Genomic DNA, 22352 nt, shown 5'->3' on the forward strand with positions numbered 1-22352 from the left:
AGTCATTCATGGGTTTCTCAAATTTTACAACAAATCAACCCCATACTGGACTAAGTGTGAAATACAAATGAAATCATTGATGTTGACTGTGTGTCCTTAATCTCTAAAAGTATACTGTGCACTTTGCTTTAAATCTCTTTCTAAAGCCAAGAATGAACTTTAAACCTCGGAAGTATATAGAGGAATTGTGAATAGGATACAGTATATGTGAACAATCTCAATTCTTTTGTAGTTTGGACATGCAACACTTCTATACTGGTCTTCATAAGTCTGATTTGTCATGGTGCACTTTTAGTCCTCAAGCTATCCAGCCTTTATCCTTTTTAAATGCCACCAGAGTCTGTTGGTTGAGCTAGAATATTCTACCCCCAAACTCACTTTTTAATCTTGTTGAGTGATTCCACTTTGCAGTGGCTTAAGCAAATACTGTGCATGAACTTTTTCGAGTAATCTAACTGGAAGACAACGGTTAAGCATTAACTAATAATTATTTTGCTTCTGATCCACTGGCAGTATGAGAATGGCTCGAGGGTTTGACTTGTGCCCTGCTCTCCATACTGTCTGTTCCTTTGCCAGCCCTTCTCCTGCTGTAGGTCTGCTGTGTGATGGGGCGTGTAGGAAAGGGATTGGGGGCACATTTCACACCTTGGGGGCAGCTTGGTGGGGGGTTGGCAGCGGCTTGATGAACAGAGTGCACCTGGCTGAGAGGAGAGGTCCCCAAGCCTCCCTGGTACAGACATGGTTTATAGATCAAAGGGGTAATCCCTGCTTCATCCAGTCACTCAGTCCTCCTTCTCCTCCTATGCCTTCTCCTCCTTGGAGTCCTTGTAATGTTTCATCTCCCCAACTCCTTCTCCCCAGAGGCTTTTTCTTCTGCTTCTCCGACAATCTGCAGAGTGCGCCCCATGAAACACGCCTCATCCTCGCTCCTATGCTTGAACTACCTGTTTCCCCTGATGCCCATGGTGAACCCTGGAGCCCTGGCTGTGGGATTTTCTGACTCATTAGCTCTGCTCAGTCAAGTGGAGCAGCCTGCAGATTCCTTCCAGCCAAGTTCATCAACCCAGCCAGCGGCTCCGACTGTGAGGTGATAAGAGAGACGGGGCTTCAGCCATCGGACCCCGCTGTGACTTTGTTTAGTGTGAAATGAGATGAAGAGGAGGGGGAAGAAGAGGAGCGAGGAGGGAGGAAGATGGGAGTGCTAATCAAGCTTGCAGATGGGTTTTGATGCAGTCGGATATGGGCAGCAGGGTAGCACTGCACCCTAACGCAGTGCAGCGTATTTAACACAGCTTAGCAGTGTAGTTACAGGAGTGTTAACGCCTGTCAGTTATACGGCTGCTTCTCTTGGCAGCAGGTGTCTGTTTGACCCTGGGTCTAATGTGCAGACGGTGTCCTGTTGACCTGGACTGTTTGAAGGAATACAACTAGCACAGAACAACATGGAAAGAAGGGGAACACCTTTTCACACCAACATTCTCAAAAGGTTTACTGTCGACCCTAACTGTTAAAAGGATGATGGTTGCTCTCATCACATGTTCTCTGACATTTGAGCATTTTTTTGCACATATCTGAATGAAAAAAAAAAAGGCTTGCAAGGTTCATGTCTCAGCTTTTAAGGAAACATGAATGGTGTAAAGCAATTCTATTATCATCACCATCATCTTTTGAAATCGCCTCCCCAGGCTGCTGCATTGGGCTTTAAAGGAATCCTCATTGGTCGGAGGCTTGAAAGGTGGATCTGAGTCAGCTTGTATTCACAAAACCTACAATGTAGTCCAGTGACAGCACAGGAGGAGAAGGTCATGTTGCATAACTGACATGTTTTCCCACCTAAACCACAAAATGGGTCATTGCCTCCATAAACAACTTGTGGAGTGCCTTCCATGATCATTGGAACAAGTGTTTTCTGCTGCTACTGTGGTTAAGGTTTGGTTATGTTTAAGAAACCACTTGGTTAAAGCAGCACTCCACTGACCTTTGCAAACAGCTGTAAACTGTCTTCTGATGACATTATCTGGGTTATCTTCTACACATTTTTACAATGTGTTAAAAGAAGGATGTGGACATTTAGAGACTATCGAGTTGCATTATGGGATTACAGGATTCAGTGTTTTTAGAATTTTAACTATACTCTGGACCAAGAGTCAGGATATCCCTGGTGCACTGATTTTGACTGATTATTTTTTTAATCTGCCTTTGGCAAGTTAAGCTGTCAACGTTCTGTAAGTGCAATAATTAATCACTGGACTACTCCTTTAAGGTGAGGCAAAGATCATAACCTGTGTTGAGAGACAGTTGATAGGAAAGCAGGTCCAAACAGCAGCGTCCCATGTCAAAGTCACATATTTTGAATGTAAGAAGTTCTGCCATTGCTTCTCAGGAGACAACAGTCGTGAATGCAAAAGGGCCACAAGACGTCCTTGTCAGGTAAATAAATGTCGTTTTAGGCATTTGGACAGCCAATGCTCTCATAGCAAGCTACAAACTTTTCAGAGTCGCTTATCAAGCCTGTGAGTGGTGTGTATGTGAAACACAAAGCATTTTTGGTGAAATATTCCCTCTAATGATAAAGGGCAAAGTAGTGGAAATCTTTAGTGGTCAGTCTTTTTTTAAAAAAATGTTCCATTTGAGACTAGAAGCACATATTTTTTTAGTGATGTACTTTAAACCATCCAGAGGGCAGAGGGCAGTCACACAGTTCTATGTTTGGTCAGGATATTCACAGGGTCCCTCTGTTGGACATTTACAGGAAGAACCCAGAGCAGCCAGTTAAACACTCCCTTACGGGAAGACATGGTCCAACACCTGTGTTACAGCACAGCCCAAAACTAACAGGTCAGTAAAGCTACTGTACAACAGATATATGATGAGCTGGAGCTGATGCAAGTGTTTGACCTGCAGTATTAGATTCCTCACATATTTCATGATTCAACAACAAAGATTTGGCAGCAGAGTTCTGTCCTTTTCTCTTTGAGCTACATGCACTCAGATCAGGCCTAAAAACATGTACAGCTTAAATAGCAGGACTGTTTGGAGAAATCTGGCCAAGGTACTGAAAAGATTAAATCACTTCCCTCTAATGGGAAAACTTACCAATTTCCTGCTTTGTTTTACCTATTTCTGGACTCTTTTCTCCAATGTTGTTCACAAATGTGCACCTTATTTGTCTTGGCACTGGAGCCATTTTTGTTCAAGAGAAAAAAACAGGCAAACAACAGGGCTTATACCAATATAGCCTTGTAAAAGAAGGAAGATCAAGTGTCCTTGTCTCTATGCTGTAAATAAATGTTGAGTAATTAGAGCGGACAAGCAGCTGGAGTCTCTGGAATGACGGCATGGTTGTTCAGCTCTGAAGTGCCACTAGTGACAAACAACATACATAGGAAGTTAGTGCAGAATGATAAGACACTGGTAAATATCATCAAGAGTACGTCGATTTTTTTTTCAACCCCTGCAATTATCAACATGTAACAACTTTGCGAACAGTCATCTTGTTTCATTTAGGTCCATTACCTAATGAAGATAATAGGGAATGCACCTATTACACCATCCAGATAATAGCTGGATGGTGTTTTTTTTTATTCACACCACAGGCTACTCATTTAGAGGAAATTGTTCACAGATCTTAACTCGATCACTGTCTTGATCAACAAAGAGATTTCTTTCCATTGAATTCATTTTTGGACTTTGTCACTGAATATATATTGTTTTCCTTTTAGTGTGGACATGTTTATGTACTTTTGTCTTTCTTTTTTTCTGTGAAAGTCATTTGTGTCTACCATCATGGAAAGCGATTGTGACTGAATTGTCAGTTTTATGGTTGAAAACCTCACAACTCACAATTTTGGTGATTTTCTTGTTTAAGTTCAGTTGGTGCACATCTGTTGGTTTTGATAATTCTGCCAACCTTGGACTGTACACATTTTGGGAAATATGCTTATTTGCTTTCTTGCCGAGAGTTAGATAAGAAGATTGACTCTCATCTCTGTCCAGAGTATAAGAGGTTACAGCCAGAAGGCAGTAAGCTTAACTTAACATAAATAATGGAAACATGGGACGGACAGTTACGATATACTGCACAAGTCGTATCTTTAGCACCTCTAGATAGCACTTCTCTGGGTTGGTGGGATGGGGTTTTTGTATTGTTTGTCCTTTTGGTTTTTGTTTCCATGCATTTGAAAGAAGCATTGTATTCACTCAACAATATTTTCTATTCTTTCTGCACATGTACATCACAATATAAATGTTTTATTTGATGAATGGAAACAGGGAAACAAATTGTCATTATTACGGATTAAACAAACAAGATATAATATGTTAACTTGTGAGATTTAGAGGTGGTAGAAAAAGACAGGCTAGCTGTTTCCCCCTGCTTCCAGTCACCATCAACCATCTTCTGGTCGTTCTTTTAATATTTAGTGGAAAGACAAGAGAGTGGTATCGATCTACTCATCTAACTCTCGACAAGAAAGCAAATAAGGATATTTCCCAAAATGTCAAACTAGTCCTTTAAAAGACTTTTTCAAAACAAGTTATATAACCTGGAAAACTTGTTGTTATCATGCTTAGCACAAACCATTTTTATTAAGTCCAGAAAAGTTTGTATTTTAACAAGATTTTCATTCAAAACAGCACAACATTTATCTGTATTATTGGATATTCTTGTCTAATAATACAGTTCATGTCAAAAATGCTAAATGACAAGAAAGAAAGTAACAAAGGTACACATGAAGATTTAAGTTTTACAGTAAAATTAGTTATTTTTGGGGACATTCATGCAGTCTCTTATTACATAATGTTACCACAGCTGACATCGTCCTTGCCAGTTCAATGTTTGGGTTTCCATCAAGTCTTGTGTCCAGCAGAGCCAGTCAGCTCAAAACAGTCTGGAAGTCATGATGATGACGACCTCTGGGCTATCTCCGTCTAGACTGCTTGGGTAAATCTTTTACTTTCACGTTCCCAGAAAATACCCATGTTGTTTTAATCACAGCTTCAATAGGAAGAAGACCTTCAGCACATATATAAACGTCTATTCATGTGTCCATGAAATGGATACAGACATGTAGTGAGCTGTCCTACTGGGCCACAAGCACTGAGAGATTTATCAACTACTGAGCATCTCAGCAGCGTCTTTGGCAAACACAGTATACTGGCAAAATCTAAATTGAATCAAAACCTCTTGGGATGCCAGCCAGGCACAAAATTTGGACTTCAAATGGATATACATGAGGTCATCTAGTAGCTATGACGGTTTACAAGTGTACTTCATATTCATTCTAATCTTTTTTCATCCAAAAATTAAATCATCTGAAGTTCTGTCAGAAAAGCACATTTAGAAACCTGTCCAAACCACTATTTGTATATGTTTTACAATCAAAATCTTGTATGTTTATGTAAGAAAAAACAGTTTCAATGTTCATATGGAAACCTGACCATTGTTTTAAAGCACATTTGGAAAAAATGTGAATCAATCTTTCAACTTAGATAGCGTCCTCCCTAACTAATCAAACATGGCTCTCTTTATAGAGAATATGTTCTCTAATGAACTGCACATGCACAGCAACTTTGATAAAAAAAATAAAAAAAAATAAACAAAGTTGAACATTTATGAGATCAAACAATTGATAAAATAAATAATTGATTAATAATAAGAAGAATATTATGATGATTCAATTCACAGACCTTGGCAAAAATATAACTATATTGAAAAAGTTAAGCTGCACTAATCAATATTTTCATAATAACAATGAATCTAATTACTGTGTGTGATGTGGAAGGTGTGACTCACAGTGACAAACCCATAGATCATTTCCATCCAACACTGCAGTTCTCTACAGAGCATTTCATTATCTTTCCGCTCACTGTTTTTATTTTACAGACTACATTTTTTCTGTTTTGGTCCAGTTTCACTGCTCCCATCAGCGTCAGATAAAGTTTGTGACTAATTGGTGAACATAGTGAAGCGTTTAGCAGCTAAAAAAACAGATATTTCCCTCAGGCGTTTTGTGGAGATAAAAACAGAGTTAAAGAGTGAATATTGGACTTCAATTTGCCAGGTGGCCAGAAATACGACTGCAAATGAATGATAATGTTGCTCTGCTGGATGTTTAAATAGGCACCTATTTGCTAAAAACTTTGCCATATCACTTTAAAAGTCATGATTTGTTACTGTTGAGTTTACAGCCTGTTTCCACTCCAAGAGACTGAAAAATGCAGGTTTAAGCTCTTGTAAATTTTTATGTCAACCCTGAGATATTTCATGAAGCACTCCACGGGTTTAACAATTCAAGTCCCTCATCTCAGAGCACTGACCAGGCTCCACTGATCATCTCATTTATCAATCAACCACGAGCTAAACCTCATTCCAGATCAGGGTCTCCCCCTCCCCCCACCTCGCCTGCTGAATGTCTCTGATTTAGGGTCATTTTGGAAGCATATGAAAGGAATCCTTTCAGTCAGTTAACTCACACTGTAGGAAATTCTTAATCTCTGGTCCTTTTTAATCCAATAAGTGACCTAAGACTTTGCTCTTTTATGTCTCCGTAATACTGCTCCTGGCAGCCTGGACAGCACACACATATGAGGTAATGATGATGCAGTCTTTTGCTGCGAGTCAGTCAGTCACACCGAACCCGGCTGCAACCCTGATAGCAAACACATGAGGTAGTGATGATTGTCCATCTGTGTCTGGAGCCTAGCTCTTTAACCTGTGTTCTGGCTGACAGGTGGCACAGCTTCGCCCCAGTGGACAGTGAGGCTACAGGGCAGGAAGCCTGAGCTATTTTTTGCCGTGGTGACAGTAGAGGGTCACCAACACGGGGCAGCTGATGGATAGAGAGGTGTCTGAGCCTAATCTAGCCCTGACATGCAAGGAACAAAAGGTGTTTGCCACCCATGAGTTGCTGGGCATGCTCTGTTTGGTAGAAGTGAAGTTTACTGTGAAACACATGAATCTTTTAGGGTGGATTTTACCTTTGTGGAAGAGATAATCACTATGTTTATGATTAAAGGATTCACTTGCAGTGACAAACCCACAGTTCCACACTATTTTGGCTGAACGGTCCACAACTTCACTGTTTCGGTTCACTCTCATCCCTAATAGTCATGTATTCAGTTGCAGCAGGCAGCTGTTTTCAAACCAGAAAAGCTCTGATAAACCCACTGTGTGCTACCTACCCAGCATCAAACAGCAAACAAAGGTTGCGAGTAGCTGGTGAACATGGCATTTAACTGCTGAGGAGCAAGATATTTTTCTCAGGAGACTCCTTAGAGGAGACAAAAAACAGAGCTAAAAGGACATTCATCACATGAACATGACTCCATATGAACGCTAATGTTGCTCCGTATCTGCTAAGTATATGAATAGGCTAACTGTTTGCTAAAAGTTTTGCCATATCAGCATAAAAAGTAGTGAGTGGTGTGTTTACAGCTTATTTCTGCTGCCACCAAGAGGCCAACAAATCAGTTATTGAGGGTTTAGGGATTAGTACACTCACCAAGCACTTTATTAGGAACAACTGTGCAATCTAATGCAATCCAATACAACAGCTCTGTCATAAATTCTACTTTTTATGAAGCTTATACAATTTCAGTTTTTGTTGACAGAAAGGTGATAATTCTACTTTATGGTTATTATTGAGGGTTTTTTAAAAATTTTTTACACAATCTTACATCCAAGCCAGCACTTGAACAATCTGAAATTGATCTATTTTGGCCCATTTTTGGTTCAGATGTTGAATCCTGTCTGTTTTGTGCTCTTCCTCTCCTCCTCCTGGGGGTGTTATTGTGGAAACCAAGGATCGCAGCAGGTCCTCTTCTCCTGCAGCAATAAATGTATGTTTCCCCCCCACCTTCACCCCACCCCCACAACCTCTGAAACTGGGAACAATTTTCTGTTCAGTTGTTTCTAATCTTAAGCAGAACACATTGTTTTTGTGTGTTTGCTCTCCCACGAAATAAATAGTAAGCCTGTTTTTCATTGTCTTCGTTTGAAGTTTTGAGTGGATGCACTTGGGCTTCACAAAGCATCTGCATGGCTGCAGTTACAGGTAAGGGCAAGAATGGAAGATGTCTCCATAGAATGAAGAGTTGTTTCTTTCCTCTCATATGGCCTTACAGGGGCCACCCACAGCTATCTAAAGAGAGATGTTAATCGCCAAGACATCCACACATGTAAAAGCAATAAGCCCCGCCACAGAGAGAAAACTCAGGATGTTTCCCGGTGTCCTCTTCCTCTATTTTCTCTGAGCACTCCACCAGTGAAACCTGTGCCAATTCGTATTTTAAACATTCAGATTATCTGAACTTTTTGGCACTCACGCTGACTTTATTAATAAGACAAAATGTGAAAAGCCAACAACGTGCTGAAGTAGCTAGAGATGCTTCTGTTCTCCAAACCCTGCAGAAGTGTGACATGGGACAAACCTGATGGTCCGCTTTCATACAGAAACCATGCTTGAATATGGTGTTGTGACAGGTGTTACACCTCTGTGAAATGAAAACATTATCCTTGCGGTAGGGCTCAATAGCCCCTTTAAAACATCCTCTCTCTTTCTTCTTCTATGTGCTGGTAGCTATGAGGCCAGACGAGGTGTACTTTGTGAACTTCGGTTATCTCGTGAACCTTGTTTGTCAGTGAAAAGGGAGGGAAAATGACAATCTACCTTTCCCCAAGTCACGTCTCTGCCGAAGCCATAATTATACGATGAATGATGGTCGACTGTCGAGCAGAGAGTGTTGGGAGGGGGTTGACCTGAAAGGTAAAGCGGGCCTGTGGTCAGAGCAGACATGTGAAATATTTCTGTCCCTCTTAAAGTGCGGGAGAGGCGGCAGCGAGCTGGTGTGAAGTCTTTTTCTGGTTTGGACACTTCCGGCCATGAAAGAGAGACATGTATTACTGAACCCTAATGTCTCGGATGCCAATACCACCAAGGTCGCTGCTGTGCAGCACCTAAACTACTGTCTCCTGTCGTCACTCTGGCACCTGTGTGATCTCTTCTGACAGCTACTGCTAACCAAAATGCTCTCCAAGTATTTCAGTGCAACTGAGTTTTTGTAAATTGCACTTAAAATTCTTCCAAATATAATAAAACATCTGTTTTACACACATTCTCACAGAAACCGTTGCTGATTGAGGAAGCTTTCCCAGAATCATATAGCCCATTTCAGTTGATGGTGAGTAAGACTTTCCTGTTAAGCAACGGCTACACATGTTTGTACCATCCCTTGATAACAAAACACTTCAAAGAATAGTTCGATAATTTGGGAAATACACTTAGTCCTTTTCTTGCTGAGAGTTAGATGAGAAGATTGTTAACAGAGGTTAATTGTTGTTTTTACATGTAGGTATTTGTACAGATTAAACTAATGAGATATAATGTGTTAATTATTGACCATTAGAGGTGCTGGTAAGCCGATTTTATTACCTTTGGACAGAGCTAGGATAGCTGTTAACACCTTACTTCCACTCTTTATTCTAGGCTAAGCTAGTTGACTGTCAGCGGTAGTTTCATACTTGTGTACATGTAATTGGTACCAATCTTTTCAACTAACTCTTGTGACATCTGCCACAAACAGGATTTAGACACAAGACATGTGTGATGATTCATCAGGTTGCACAACATAACAATGATTTTCTTTGTTATGCTGCATTTCTATCACGATTGTTCAGCACTTTATTCCTCTGTCAAGATTATCATCATCAGAATTGGCTTTACTTCACAGAGAAAATGTATGGGGCAAAGCCTCAATTACTCCCAGTCTAATGGTATCACTGGAGATAAGAGAGAACATGCCTTTCAAGCTATTCTCTCAACCCTCTCGAGAAATTAAATGGGATTTTGTATGAGGAACATTGCAGTAAGCAAGCATAAAGCCACTCTCTGTTCCACAGCCAGCTCCTCGGAGAATTCACGCCAGACAGAGGATCAGCTCCAAAGATGAAAGTGAGGTCAAGGTGGCTTTTTTCTCCTCCTCCCTAAATCAAGCCTCTCCTCTACTCCTCTCCTTTCCTCTCCTAATCCCAAACTGAGAGCAGTCAGAGCTCTGGAAAATGAGGGATGATGTTGTATTATTTCAACCAAGCTGAGCCAGGTTGTCTGAACGAAGACATTTCTCCAGGTGTCTTTATCACATTTGTTGTGATGGATGGATTTTATGCGGTCGTTATACATATGCTAATTAGCACCAAACACAAAATGAAGCAGAGGCTGTTGGAATGTTATTACTTTTGCATATCAGACAAATTGAAGGTTTTGGCCTAATAGTGGCGTTAAATGAAAAGTCAAGGAATCATCAAAAGAATCGCCAACAATAGCCGTGCTGGTAGCATACATAAAAAAGCACACTGTAAAAATAAGACAAAATAAGGGACACTGACCTGATAAACCTATTAACCTTGTTAACTTAGAAGAAAGAAAGTTACACAAACTTACAGCACAATTTTACAGTTACAAGCATATAAGATCCTTTTTTTACAAAATACAGGAAAGCTTCTGCCAAATATGTCCAGGAAAACCATTAGTTGTTATAATTTAAACCATTCTGGATAAAATACAGCTGAAAATCTTTCTAAAACCATCCCAACATTTCTCTTTATCAAACTAATATTTATTTCAGCTAAGTGTTCCTCATCTGACAGTGCGTCAGTGTCTTGACAACAGAATCGCAGCTCTAGCTCTTCATGAGAGGCACAGAATGATTTACCTACTTTTAGGTGTCAATAGCAATTCACTTGTTGCCTTGCCACCTCTCTGTATTCATTTATCATCTTTGCAAGGTCAACATGTTACATTAATACCCACATGTGCCTGTGTCTGAAAACAGATCTTATACTCACCTCCTTTTTGAGAAAATGCCATATAAGGAATTGTGTACAATGATATCCAGAGTGAACTACTAAAGGGTTAAATACTCATATTCACATGCATTCTCCCCAAAATGAAAGCTCGAGAGTTTGCATGCCCATACACGGGAGCCTCTTCAAATTGCCGTTGGACATTGAATTTGTTTAATTTGGAGAATGCACAATTTTCCTCCCCTTCAGTGAGAAAAATGGGAAACTCATCAGAACACCTTAGCATGGAGGACTGATTTAACTCCAAGTGATTTTAGAGCCACCGGGGAAAGACGGCAGCAGAGAGACAGAAGTGGGACATTAATTACATCCACAGTATAGAGAGCAAAAGGTCTTCATCTTACTCAGCACATTTCTTCTTTTCCTGTTCTTATTTTCCTGACAGGTATTTAGTGTTTTGAGGTTGGGGGACGAAAGGGGGGGGGTATAGTTAAAGGTGCAGTGTGTAGAATTTAGTGGTATCTAGTGGAACGGACTTGGCAGAAATGGAATATAATATTCATAAATATGTTTTAATTAGTGTATAATCACCTGAAAGTAAGAATAGTTGTGTTTTCATGATCTTAGAATGAGCCCTTTATATCTACATAGGGATCGGGTCCTCTTCAACAAAACCTGCCATGTTGCACCGCCATGTTTCTACAGTAGCCCAGAACGGACAAATCAAACACTGGCTCTATCGTGTTTTTAGCAAGTTTTGTGGCCACTGTAGGTTCTCCTACATGCTTGGAAGGTATTCAGTTGATTGCAATCTGCAACCTCACCGCTAGATGCTACTAAATCCTACACACTGGTCCTTTAAAGTCAAGTACAGACACTGCACTGGTTTCCCAAGAATTGTTAATTGACGATGTTAAGGAAACCATAAATCATTTAACATTCAACTTCAACATGAGTAATTTATGATGCTGCAACATGTGATTTTGGCTGCATTTGGATGGTTGGAGGTTTTTTAAAGTTAACAGACGATCTTGTTTTTGTTTATTTGGTTGACTTCTGCTCAACATGTGAAAAACTAATTACACACCCACACAAACCGCTCTGTTGGTTTTGCAGCACTATGAGATTATAAATAAAAACCACTTTCTGGAGAATGGTGATTTCCTTACAATAAACCAACAATATAATGATGTGATAAATCAGTTTGCTGTGAATTAAAATTATGTTTGGGATACTGTAATGAACTGTCAACTAACCAGACATTGTTACAAGATCCAGAGCTGTAAAATATGTCCAGAGTGCTAACAAGCCTTCACAACGAAAATTAAGAGCCAAACACAAGGCAGCACCACCCTGTGCAGTGTGTGTGTTCCTCCTCTGTGCCCCACTCCACCTCTCATGACCCCCAAGGGGACTTTCACTTTCCCCGCACACTCCAAAACTTCACCTCAGCCCAAACACCCCCTTCACCCTGGACTCCCCCGGCCCCTCTCTCCCTGCTTTCCCATGGTCCCTTAAGCTCAGCAAACCACCTCACTGCATACACACACACACACACGCGTGCTCTTACATGGAACATTGTTTCAGCTATCAACTGCTCTGTATTCCACCATCTGTTAAGCACTCTCCCAGCTGTTGCCCACTCTCTCCCAACTCGGCAAAATAACAGCCCTACAAGCCAGTGACACGCACACAAGACAGAAATTACACAGGGCCATGTCTGCTAATTAGAGACGGAGGCAGCTTTGGCGTTTGGCCAGTATGCAGGTAGAGTCAGCTGTCAACCTGGTTGCACAGACACATGCCAACCTACTACTCTCCCTCAGTCTGATTCAGGGTAGACGCTGACTGACTGATGAGCTGTTACCTAATGAGGCACACTTAACCAACTGTGTCATTACGTTGAGAATAATGCTCTTACAGTAGGCTTGATAAAGACTCTCAAAACTCAAAAACACCTTTTTTATTGAGTCTACTGGCCGGTTACAAGACATTTTGTTTTATGCTCTACCAACCGTACAGCCTCTCCTCTTCCTCATCCACTTTCCTGTTTCTTTTTCTATTTAGCCGGCCTGGTTGACTTTGGCTTCACTTTGGTCCTGTGAGGCTGAAAGTTTCCACACACACTGCATTTACAAGCTGTTACTATACTATGAAATGTTAACCTGAAAGACAATATGTTCTCCAACAAGCACATGGGGTTTGGATTCAGGCCCTCCAGTAGAGAGCTCTGGAGTTGAGGAGACAGGAGTGTGTAGGTAGGAATACGAAGGAATACACTTCGTTTTAAAATACTGTAAATAAGAAATGGAACGAGAATAAATGGAGTTAATTCCAATTACGAGTCTGAGCTAAAAGACAGTATTTGTTTTTTCTCTGGGCTCAAAACTTTGTTATTAGCAATTTTGGTGAAGTAAGAAGTCAAACAAGTATGGACATGTGCACTTCATGCATTATGTAATACTTGATCATATGGAAGGAGTTTGTCTGTGACCACATGCTGCTCTAATCACAATCCCGTCTGCCTTCATGTACTTATAAAACTCTGTAGTCATTGTCCGAGAACACTGCTCTATTGACTGCCATTGTGTTTCTGGCTAAATCACAACACATTTGTTGGCCATCTCTGTGGATAAGTTATAAAAACGTAAGAGGGTAACACCATATGTTTCAGAAATGGGGGGGCGGGGGGGGTCAGTGTATACTCATCTGCGTCTGCCCATTCCTCTAGAGAGGAAAAGAGGTGATCTGATTCTGATTATCGGACACCAGTCACTCTTTGGGCCTAACATTCTGGTGCTCAGTGCACAATGTACTGATTAGTACACATCTGGACATGTGAAAAAAAAAAAATCCTCATTCATCTTGAGAAGTTTGTTGTAAATCTGTGTGCGTATTTGGCTGAAGTGATTTTATAGTGTAATATAGTTAAAAAAAGCTTTATAGGACCTCTTTACAGCAAGAGAGGCCTTACATCAATAATTTCATCAATATGACATGTCTGAATAAAACCTTTCCAAATGCTCACTAGTCAGCAAATGGCTATGCTCTACTTCTCTAAGAAATATATTCTTTTAGCCTCCAAAGGTAGTGTCAGGGTCTTTCTACAAACTGATCTTGTCGTTAATTTGTTCGTGATATTGATTCATGGTTTTGTCGGAGAACCGGCATCTTCAACATTTTTGTTTCCTGGAAGTGGAAGAAAACATCTGCTCGAAGCATTGCTGTCCCGAGAAGCTGGATGATGGCAAAGCCAGAGAGAGAGAGAAAGAGAGACAGAAAGAGAGAGAGGGAGAGAGAGAGAGAGAGAGGATCCCGTGCACGTGCTTCCTCCTCGGAGACAACTGTCTTTGATGAAGGGAGAGAAGGCAGCTTGACCCACTGCTGCGGATACACACACAGACCTCTGTAGCACAAAGAGCTTCAGATGACTTGTTTGTCAGCACCACAAAAAGAACACATTTTATTAACCTCACTGTTTATAGTGGCGAGTAGACTTGGAGCTTTGAGTTTCCATGTCACTCTGACCTCTCTCATATTATTGTAACTGATTACTATAACTGTCCGTTTGCTGTTTTCAAGTTAAGGAACCCTTTTGTGCTCCACCTGGGATTAAAGGCAGGAACTGCTCCTTCTTTTAGTAGTGTCCCCCAAGTTCCCTAAACTGCAAAACATATGGACTTCCTCTCTGTCCAAACTGAGCTGAGGGAGGCTTGGAGAAGGATGCCGGGGTGTGTGGGGGGAGGGAACGGGGGGAACCCAGGGACCCACAGAGCTCTGTTTGTTCTAGGTTAATGGGTTAACCTTGATCAGGAACAGTGGAAGTGGGTCAGAGCCTGTTTGTTTGGCAAAATCGATGGAAGTGATAAAGAAAAGGAACGGTGTCATTTTCAAGGGCGGAAAACACAGTGTTGCTGTGTTCAGATATGGTTACATGGAAACAAAGAAGGTTTATATCCAAATATAATCAGTGCCAATACAAAAATGGCTTAGGATGTAAACACTACTGGTTTATACTCCTAACAAATTTGTATTTGTTTAAACGTCTTCGTATTAGAGAAGCGACAGAGTTAATGACAACAAAGGTCAAAAGCAAAACCCCTCAAACTACATGGCACACTATACTGACACCTTTACATTTAATATTCTCAGACTTGATCATGTCACATGGTGGCCTGTTTCCTATTTTTTTACTACTGATTTTTTATATGAGTTAAAGTGCTGTTAATAGTACGCCCTGGTTTAAAACCCAGTTACTTTGGATGCAGGCCAAAGAAAATAAAGATGCAATTGAACTATTTTATATACAGCACCACCACATACTCCTGGACTGGACTGTGTGTAAATTGTTGCATCTTTTCACACCAAAGATACATTCTTATAGGATTATTTACACATTATTTACTGCACATTTGAAGCATTAAGGGTCATAAGTAACCTCCACAAATTCATATATTTAGGCAAAGCAATGCGCAAAGACTGAATCACTTACAAGATGTGCTGATCTTCATATTGGAAAGTGCAAATCACAGTAAGATTTGCTGTGGCTAATCAAACATTATCAGTAAAATATACAGTCCTCCCCTGATAAAATAAAACAAATGTGCTTTGAATGTTTTAGATGAGGCTATTCTCCCTTTATACTGTAGCTATAGATAGATATTTGTTCAGCAAATAGACTATAACTACAGTATATCAGTATGAGAATATAACTACAAGTCCTTGATATGTGTTGGCTTATGCTGAATAACAGATACTTTTGCCATTAAGCCAGAACATCAATGCATCAGTAAACATCAGCAAACAACATGAACTTTCACCAACTGATCTTCTATTTTTCCTGGCTTCATTTCAGTCTTGCTGTGTGTGTGTATCTTTGCGAGCAAGTTTAGGCAACTTACTTTTTTTTTTTTTTAATGATGCACTCTGCCCTGCTGAGAATACAGTAGGCTAAATATAGGCATTGTACTCGCTTTAGGCTCTTACAGTAGTCAAAGTAGACAAAGGGTATTGATGAACACAAGCCAAAACTCTACCCGTGATGTCACGAGTCAGTAACTGGTGAAATCCAACACCACCAGCTGGTGGGAGTTGTGTTGGGGTGAAAACTGGTCCCCTTGCAACAGTGCAAGTCACGGCACATAGCAGAAACCACCGCCTGGAGGTAAAGACGCGCAGAGCTGGATCTGCCGTTGTGTTGGAGATCGCTCTGAAAGAAGCAGAGCTCTGACTCTCTGTATCCCACATAGCAGTGAAGTTGACACTGCGACAGCCAGACTAGCCGCTTTCCACAAGTCAACTTTTTTTTTTCTATGCAACTGTTGCGCGTCTCCACTTTGGATAGAAATAGCTTGATCACTGCGCGCCGCAGAGCGCAAAGGATCTGAGAGACTCAAGTTTGAAAGAGTGGGAGAGATCTCTCCTCTGGACTACAATACGATGAGGAAACACTGAGGTGGCAGTACTCCTCCGTCCACTTTAAGCGTCCTTTGGCTGTTACCAAAGGGTTAGCTCATGAGCAGGTATCCTCTTGAGTGTGATTCTGTTTTCACCCAGATCTCTGCTGCCTGGACAAATGCATACAAATGCATTTAGGAGCTCAACGGACAAGGAGTGGACACGTTTCCGCGGCAGCAACGTAAGTGAGCATTTGGTTCAATAGTATGCAGATGTTAGGTGCGCATTTGCGTCGTTGAAACTGTTCCCAGAACAGATTTTCATTGAAAATGGGAACTGGGGGAGTAATTTCTGTTCTGCTTCTTTGGCGTCTTTCCCTCACAGGGGTGCCAATTCACTAAACATAGCTCCTGCAGCTACAAGTTTTTGCCAGCAAAACGTGACTGACACAATACTACAGTATTTTCATTTGGTCATCAGGATAAATTCAAATAGTCTAAAGGAATCCTTGTTTTTTGTTTATATGTGTATATCTTTTTAAAGATATTTCCATTATGTCCGAGTCTGTTTTTGAAATCTTTTAGTTCTTCATAATAATCATATCAGCTACAGTGCAGCTGCACACATGGACTCACTGCTGCACAGGGATTCCCACATGATAATTGTGCTTTTCTGTGGATACTTGTTTGAACTTTTGAACATACTGTAACATGTCAGAGTGATGCTGATTTATTCTTGGTTGATCTTGATAAGTTGACAGCAGCAAAGTAGTTCAGATATAAACGTGCAGCCTGGGATCTCCCACATTATAATCTGAATATCTACATGTACTCCTGACTCCTTTTCTTTCATTTATCTCTCACTCACGTAACCATAATAAGCCAGAAAATAAACACTTAACCATGGAGACAGAGGATGAATGAGGGTAGCTTGGAAGCAATGAGCATGTCAGCGATGAAACGATTGTTAGATTAACTGTCTAGATTGAAAGATCTAACTAATCTATCTAACTAATTTATCAAACTCCGTCAAAGCATTTTGGCTTTGAATATTTAATCAAACATTCCTCATAGAAGTGCTCATTGACATCAAGCATGCAGGTCTTGCTGTCCTGTCACATTCAGCTGCAGTGGCGCTACAGAAATGTGCACGCCTCCATAGACTATTTAACAGGAAATGTATTTTCTGCCATCAGAAGTGATTCCAAGTTGTCTGTACTCTATTATGAATCCCTTCCAGATACGACTCAAAAGGAGCTGAGATTACAATGCATTCTGTTGTCCTGTGTTGACAGTGTTTGCTATGGAAGACAAAGTAGACCTGAAATCCTGAGAGGTCCTTTTTTTTTTTTTTGTCCTTGAGGGTGAAAACGAGACCCTTACAGGAGAACTGAGTTGACAGAGAACAAGTGTGGCCTCCCCTGAATTCACTGAGAGAGTTTAGTGTGTATGCATCAGTGGTTAACTGGCTCCTGAGCTCCAGACAATCACCCACTGTTGCAGGCATTGCTGCTCCTTTGCCGGCAGTGGCTTGGACTGTATAGCTGCAGGGACACACTTACTGTAGATTTAACTGAGTTGTCTCCTCAGCACTGGCTCATAGTGCCAATAAGATCATGATGCAGGAAGTGGAGATATGCAATTTTATAGGTCTAGACTTAAAGAAGACTTATACAAATAGCTGATAAAATGTTAAATACAATCTAAGATGTCTTAATGATGCAGACTTTGTTTTCCTGTGGTGGCTAGTTTATAAGTGAAGTTTGAAATCAAGTTAGCTTGTCTGTGGCTGCCTTAAGTCCATAAAACACTCCCTTTTTTAAATGCTGTCACACACTGACATTTAGTTTGATTGATTGATTCATTGTGCAGTATTGTGCAGGTAATTGCCTGTGCTTAAATGAATGCTGCTGACGTGTTGATGCATGGTTTCCCTGTTATTTTGTATATTAATGGAAACTGCTCCCCAGAGAAGGTCATTAATAACCACTGACTATTGGTAATAGGTCATAACACTTACTCAAAGAAGGATACTTCAGGTAGACTAGGTTTATATGAGGATACAAATATTTATATAGGGGACTTTTCTTATCTGACTGGTTCACAATCCGGTCCATAGATTGTGAAACTCATAACATTACAAGGGATATTGTTTCCCATGTCACATGTCAACTCTTGTTATCATTTCATTACATGTCATACCATCACACTTACACCTTTAATATGGCTCCTCAACTTTTGTTTTTGATGTATTCTTGTTTATGTTTTACTTAAACTCTATGATGATATTTTTTGGACTTTAAGAGTCATATGTGCAGTTTAATCCTATATGGTTGGTATAGGTTTTAATGAAACTTAAAGAAGCACTTCAGCTGAATTTAAAACAAGAAACAAACAATTTCCCACTCAGTCAGAGTGGTGTTTAGCCATGCAGGTAAGATTTGGTTTTATTATCTGCTGCTAAGACATATCCCACCACCCACTTACAATAGAGCTGAGTAGAAGTTATTTGTGGGACTCAAGCATTGAAAAACTGAGGAACCTACACAGACATTTTAAAAACTATCGAGCAAAATGTCTTTTGAGAAACAATATTTCGGTTATTCAGGATAATTCACTGACCTCACTGTAAATATCTTTTATTAAAATTGCTATTTTCTAACTCAGCAAGGTACCACACTGCAGCTAGATGGAAAAAAAAGTTTGTGTGAGCTGACCCTTTAATGATCATACTTGTAAAATTGGTTAAAACTTGGTTAAGAACTAACTTAACAAAGAGAGATGCTTTGAAGGTTTCAGGAGAAAGCTACCTTAATCGATTCCCCCCTTTTAGCCTAATTATCCTTGAAAAATAATGCACAGCGTGATCACAGCTTGCCCACCTTCTTGCTGCATATACTCACCTTGTCCACACCAGTGGCTGCAGGGATTTTGGCCTGTCTGTGTGAGTGAGTGTATTTAACCCTTCTAACATCTGCAGGTCCTCCTGCAACAGGAAAAGGGCAAACCAATAAAGGCCAGTGGAAGTTTACTCACAGCCCTTTGTCTGCTTGCTGTCTTGTGGACTAAGTCAATCTTTACTCTGGTCTGCAGTGACCTCTTGACTCCAGCCACCAATCTGAGTGAGCAGACAAACACGCGCCACGTTTGGCCCATTGTCAAACAAGAAGCATCTGGAAAATTATATTTAGGTTAATATTTTTATGCATCCGTTGCCTGGGGTAGTTTGGAAATGTATCAACTGTGAAAAGCATTTCAAGCTTTGGCTAGAGAGGGCTAGAGAAGGCAAGTAAAACCTGGAAACTTGTTGACTTCAATCAAAATCATTTAAATCAAATAATTAGTCATTTCTTACACTGCACTGTAACTTTTATTCTTCTATTTTATACCTTTCTTATTCTATTTTAACTTAACTTTTGTTTGTTCTTGGCTATTTAATGGCTGTTTTTGATTGTATTCAAATGTCCTTTTGTAGTGTCTTTCTTTTGCGCTTTGTCTCGATGCTTTTCATGTTTTATGTGAAGCACTTTGAATTGCCCTCTTGCTGAAATGGGCTATATAATTAAACTTGCCTTGCCTTGCTTTGCCTTAGTAATTTTCGCTGATGGCCATTTGGACATGAGAAGGAGACAAGCCCACTTAGTGCTTCCATAATGAAGTCATTATGATCAGGATATAGTACAGGTGCTGAAGGTGAAACACAGCCAGTAGGAGCAGACATTGGCTCTGGATCAGTTACTTGTTCATGTCCAGGAATGTTTTGGTTGAGATTGAGGAGCTAAGCATGCAGGAAGATAACAATTCAAATGTTTTCATTGAGAGAAATATCCGCTTGTTCTTAGCATGTGAGTAATGTGTGTAAGTGTGTGTGTTTAATGCTGGGCCGTAAAAATGAGGGATCCACACTGTTTATAAGAATTATGTAATTTTTCAGATGTCTGATTTACTTCTCTCACCATTTGCAAAGTGATATCTATTATCAGCCTCAATATAGCTCCTCAGAGTGCTGTTTCCTGCAAGTGTGTCCTTCTGTTTTGAATTCCACACCATTTAAAACTTGGGCTCAGCAGACCCACATAGTTGCCAAAGGGACATATAAGTGTGGAGGTTAGGCAAATGCTCCAAGGTCAAGCTCTATAAACCTCAACTTTCTGAAAAATGAGTCTTTGTGGAGTATTTCTCTAGACTGCTGCATCTACTGTGGTGATATTCTGAAGGCAGAAGCAATCTTTTTAAAGTCAACAGAAGGCGTGAAATGGGACGGGTCAGTCAAGGTGACTCCCATCAAGTTTTTTTAGGTGGTCCAGCATGTCTTTACAAATCAGAGAACCTTTTCGCCAAAGGCAAAATAAAGTAGCAGAACTTTGCTGCTGTTGGCTTTGTGTGCAATTTTTACTCCCAAACAGCCTAAGGGCAATTTTATTAGTACCCTTTTCTTTTTGTTTATTCCTTCAAGAAGTTAAACAGTAGGGAGTTGTTTGGGTAGATTAACAGCTTTGCATGCTTTGTTGCCACTAATGGATTTGGTCAGTGTCCTGCCAAATTAGACATGTAAACAGTATACTGTGAATGTCACTGCTCACAAAGTCACCCCCTGAGAGAAATCAATGATGAACGTAAGAAAATTGTTTCCCTTTCCTTATGAGTATTGTAAACAGACCTTAAGTGAGTTTGCTCTTATTTGCCAAGCCAAATTGAGCACTATGCCTCTCCATTTGCCTCCCGGCCTTTTCCTTAGTTGAATGAACCATTGTTAGGGATCCAAGCTAATTTTGAGGGGAGAAAGGCAAGATCTGTTACTGCTGGTATGATTCATTGCAGAGGGGAGTTTTAAATTGTGATTATTTATAGTCTTGACATGACACCCACTCCCCACATAGTGGTATTTCCCTTAGTCAACAGAGCAGTGTTTGGGGAGCTTTGTCTTGCTTTCAGCCGCCTTTTCCATTAACTGCAAGGACTGGGAAGCATGTCATAGTGTGCTGTCACTTAGACAGGGATTTGCCTCAAGATTTCATACAGAATCAATAGCTAACTAGTGATAATTAACATCAATAGTGATCCACAGGCTGTGGTGGACACCATGTGGCCTTTGTTGTGGATATATGTCCACCTCAGTCCCTTCACTTCCTTCCTGTTTTCATATAATAAGATAAAAAGCTTGAAAAACACCAAATCTAATGACATATATAAAAAGTTTTTCATATGGCAAATGGGAGGTTTAGGGTGCTGGAAAATTCCCACCACTTATGTCACTATAGATGTGCTGAAGCAATGACCCAGGTCTGTCTGGTGGCAGAGCCTCAGGGATGCCTTAAATAGCCCTGAACAGGGAGACTGTGTGACAGACAGGCAGAAAAAGCTGTCTGAATCAGCATCAGATGGCCCTTCTTGACACTCCAAAAGGGAATGTTAAGTGTTATATTTAGGTTTTTTTTCTTCTCTTTTGGTCTACTATTTAAACCCTGCCAACTTTTAAGCAGAAACAGTTACTCATTGGCTTATCAGTTTTATCCTCTCAACAGATGGATGATTGTATTCATTTATTCTCCTTTCATTTTCCCCTATTGCCTTTTCCTGCTTTGGGCATATGTCTATGTTCCCGGCCATGGAATGTCACACCACTTTCTCGATGGAGAACAGGTGACAGGGCTCACTGTGTTTTCTACTAGCAGTCAGTCTCTTTCTTTCCATTTTTATTTTGTGGTCTTCTTCTCTCTCCTTCTCTCTCTTCTTCCTTCTCACTATCTCTATCTATTTCTTCCGCGTCTGCTTCTCTTTCTCTGTCTTTCTTTCGCTCAAGTGTACAGGGCCACATTGCTCTGGGAAAACAAACATGACTGCCTGTCTGTGCCTCTCAGTCAAACAGGGCCACACAAACACTGGTCTTCGCTGGGTTAAGGAGAGATGTTTGTAAGGCAGCGCCCATGCTGTTTGTAGCTATCACACTCAAATAACAATCCCTGAAGGTTTAAGATGCGACAGCACGCTGTGATTGATGCCAGTCTTTTTGGTAGGCTTATGTAACTGCATATGAAAATAGCAGGACTGCTGTCTCCTTAAGGCTTTTGTATTACCGTCATTCTTTGTCAGTGTTGAAAATCATCACACCAGTTGTTGGAAACCACTTCAAGTTGTGTCAGCAGCTGTTACTG

At 40.5% G+C, this 22352-nt stretch overlaps 1 protein-coding gene across 1 annotated transcript in view; it reads left to right on the forward strand.

Annotated features, from left to right (window-relative positions):
* The first annotated feature begins 15726 nt into the window (after nt 1-15726).
* Nucleotides 15727-22352, forward strand: part of LOC137187469 (collagen alpha-1(XXIV) chain) — a 99411-nt gene continuing 92785 nt past the window's right edge. The window contains exon 1 of the mRNA XM_067596367.1: nt 15727-16439. Coding sequence (XP_067452468.1) covers nt 16387-16439 — 53 coding nt within the window. The 5' untranslated portion in view covers nt 15727-16386. The remainder of the gene's footprint in view (nt 16440-22352) is intronic.

The sequence above is a fragment of the Thunnus thynnus genome, chromosome 8 (genome assembly GCF_963924715.1).
Source record: "Thunnus thynnus chromosome 8, fThuThy2.1, whole genome shotgun sequence".
Classification (NCBI taxonomy): domain Eukaryota; kingdom Metazoa; phylum Chordata; class Actinopteri; order Scombriformes; family Scombridae; genus Thunnus; species Thunnus thynnus.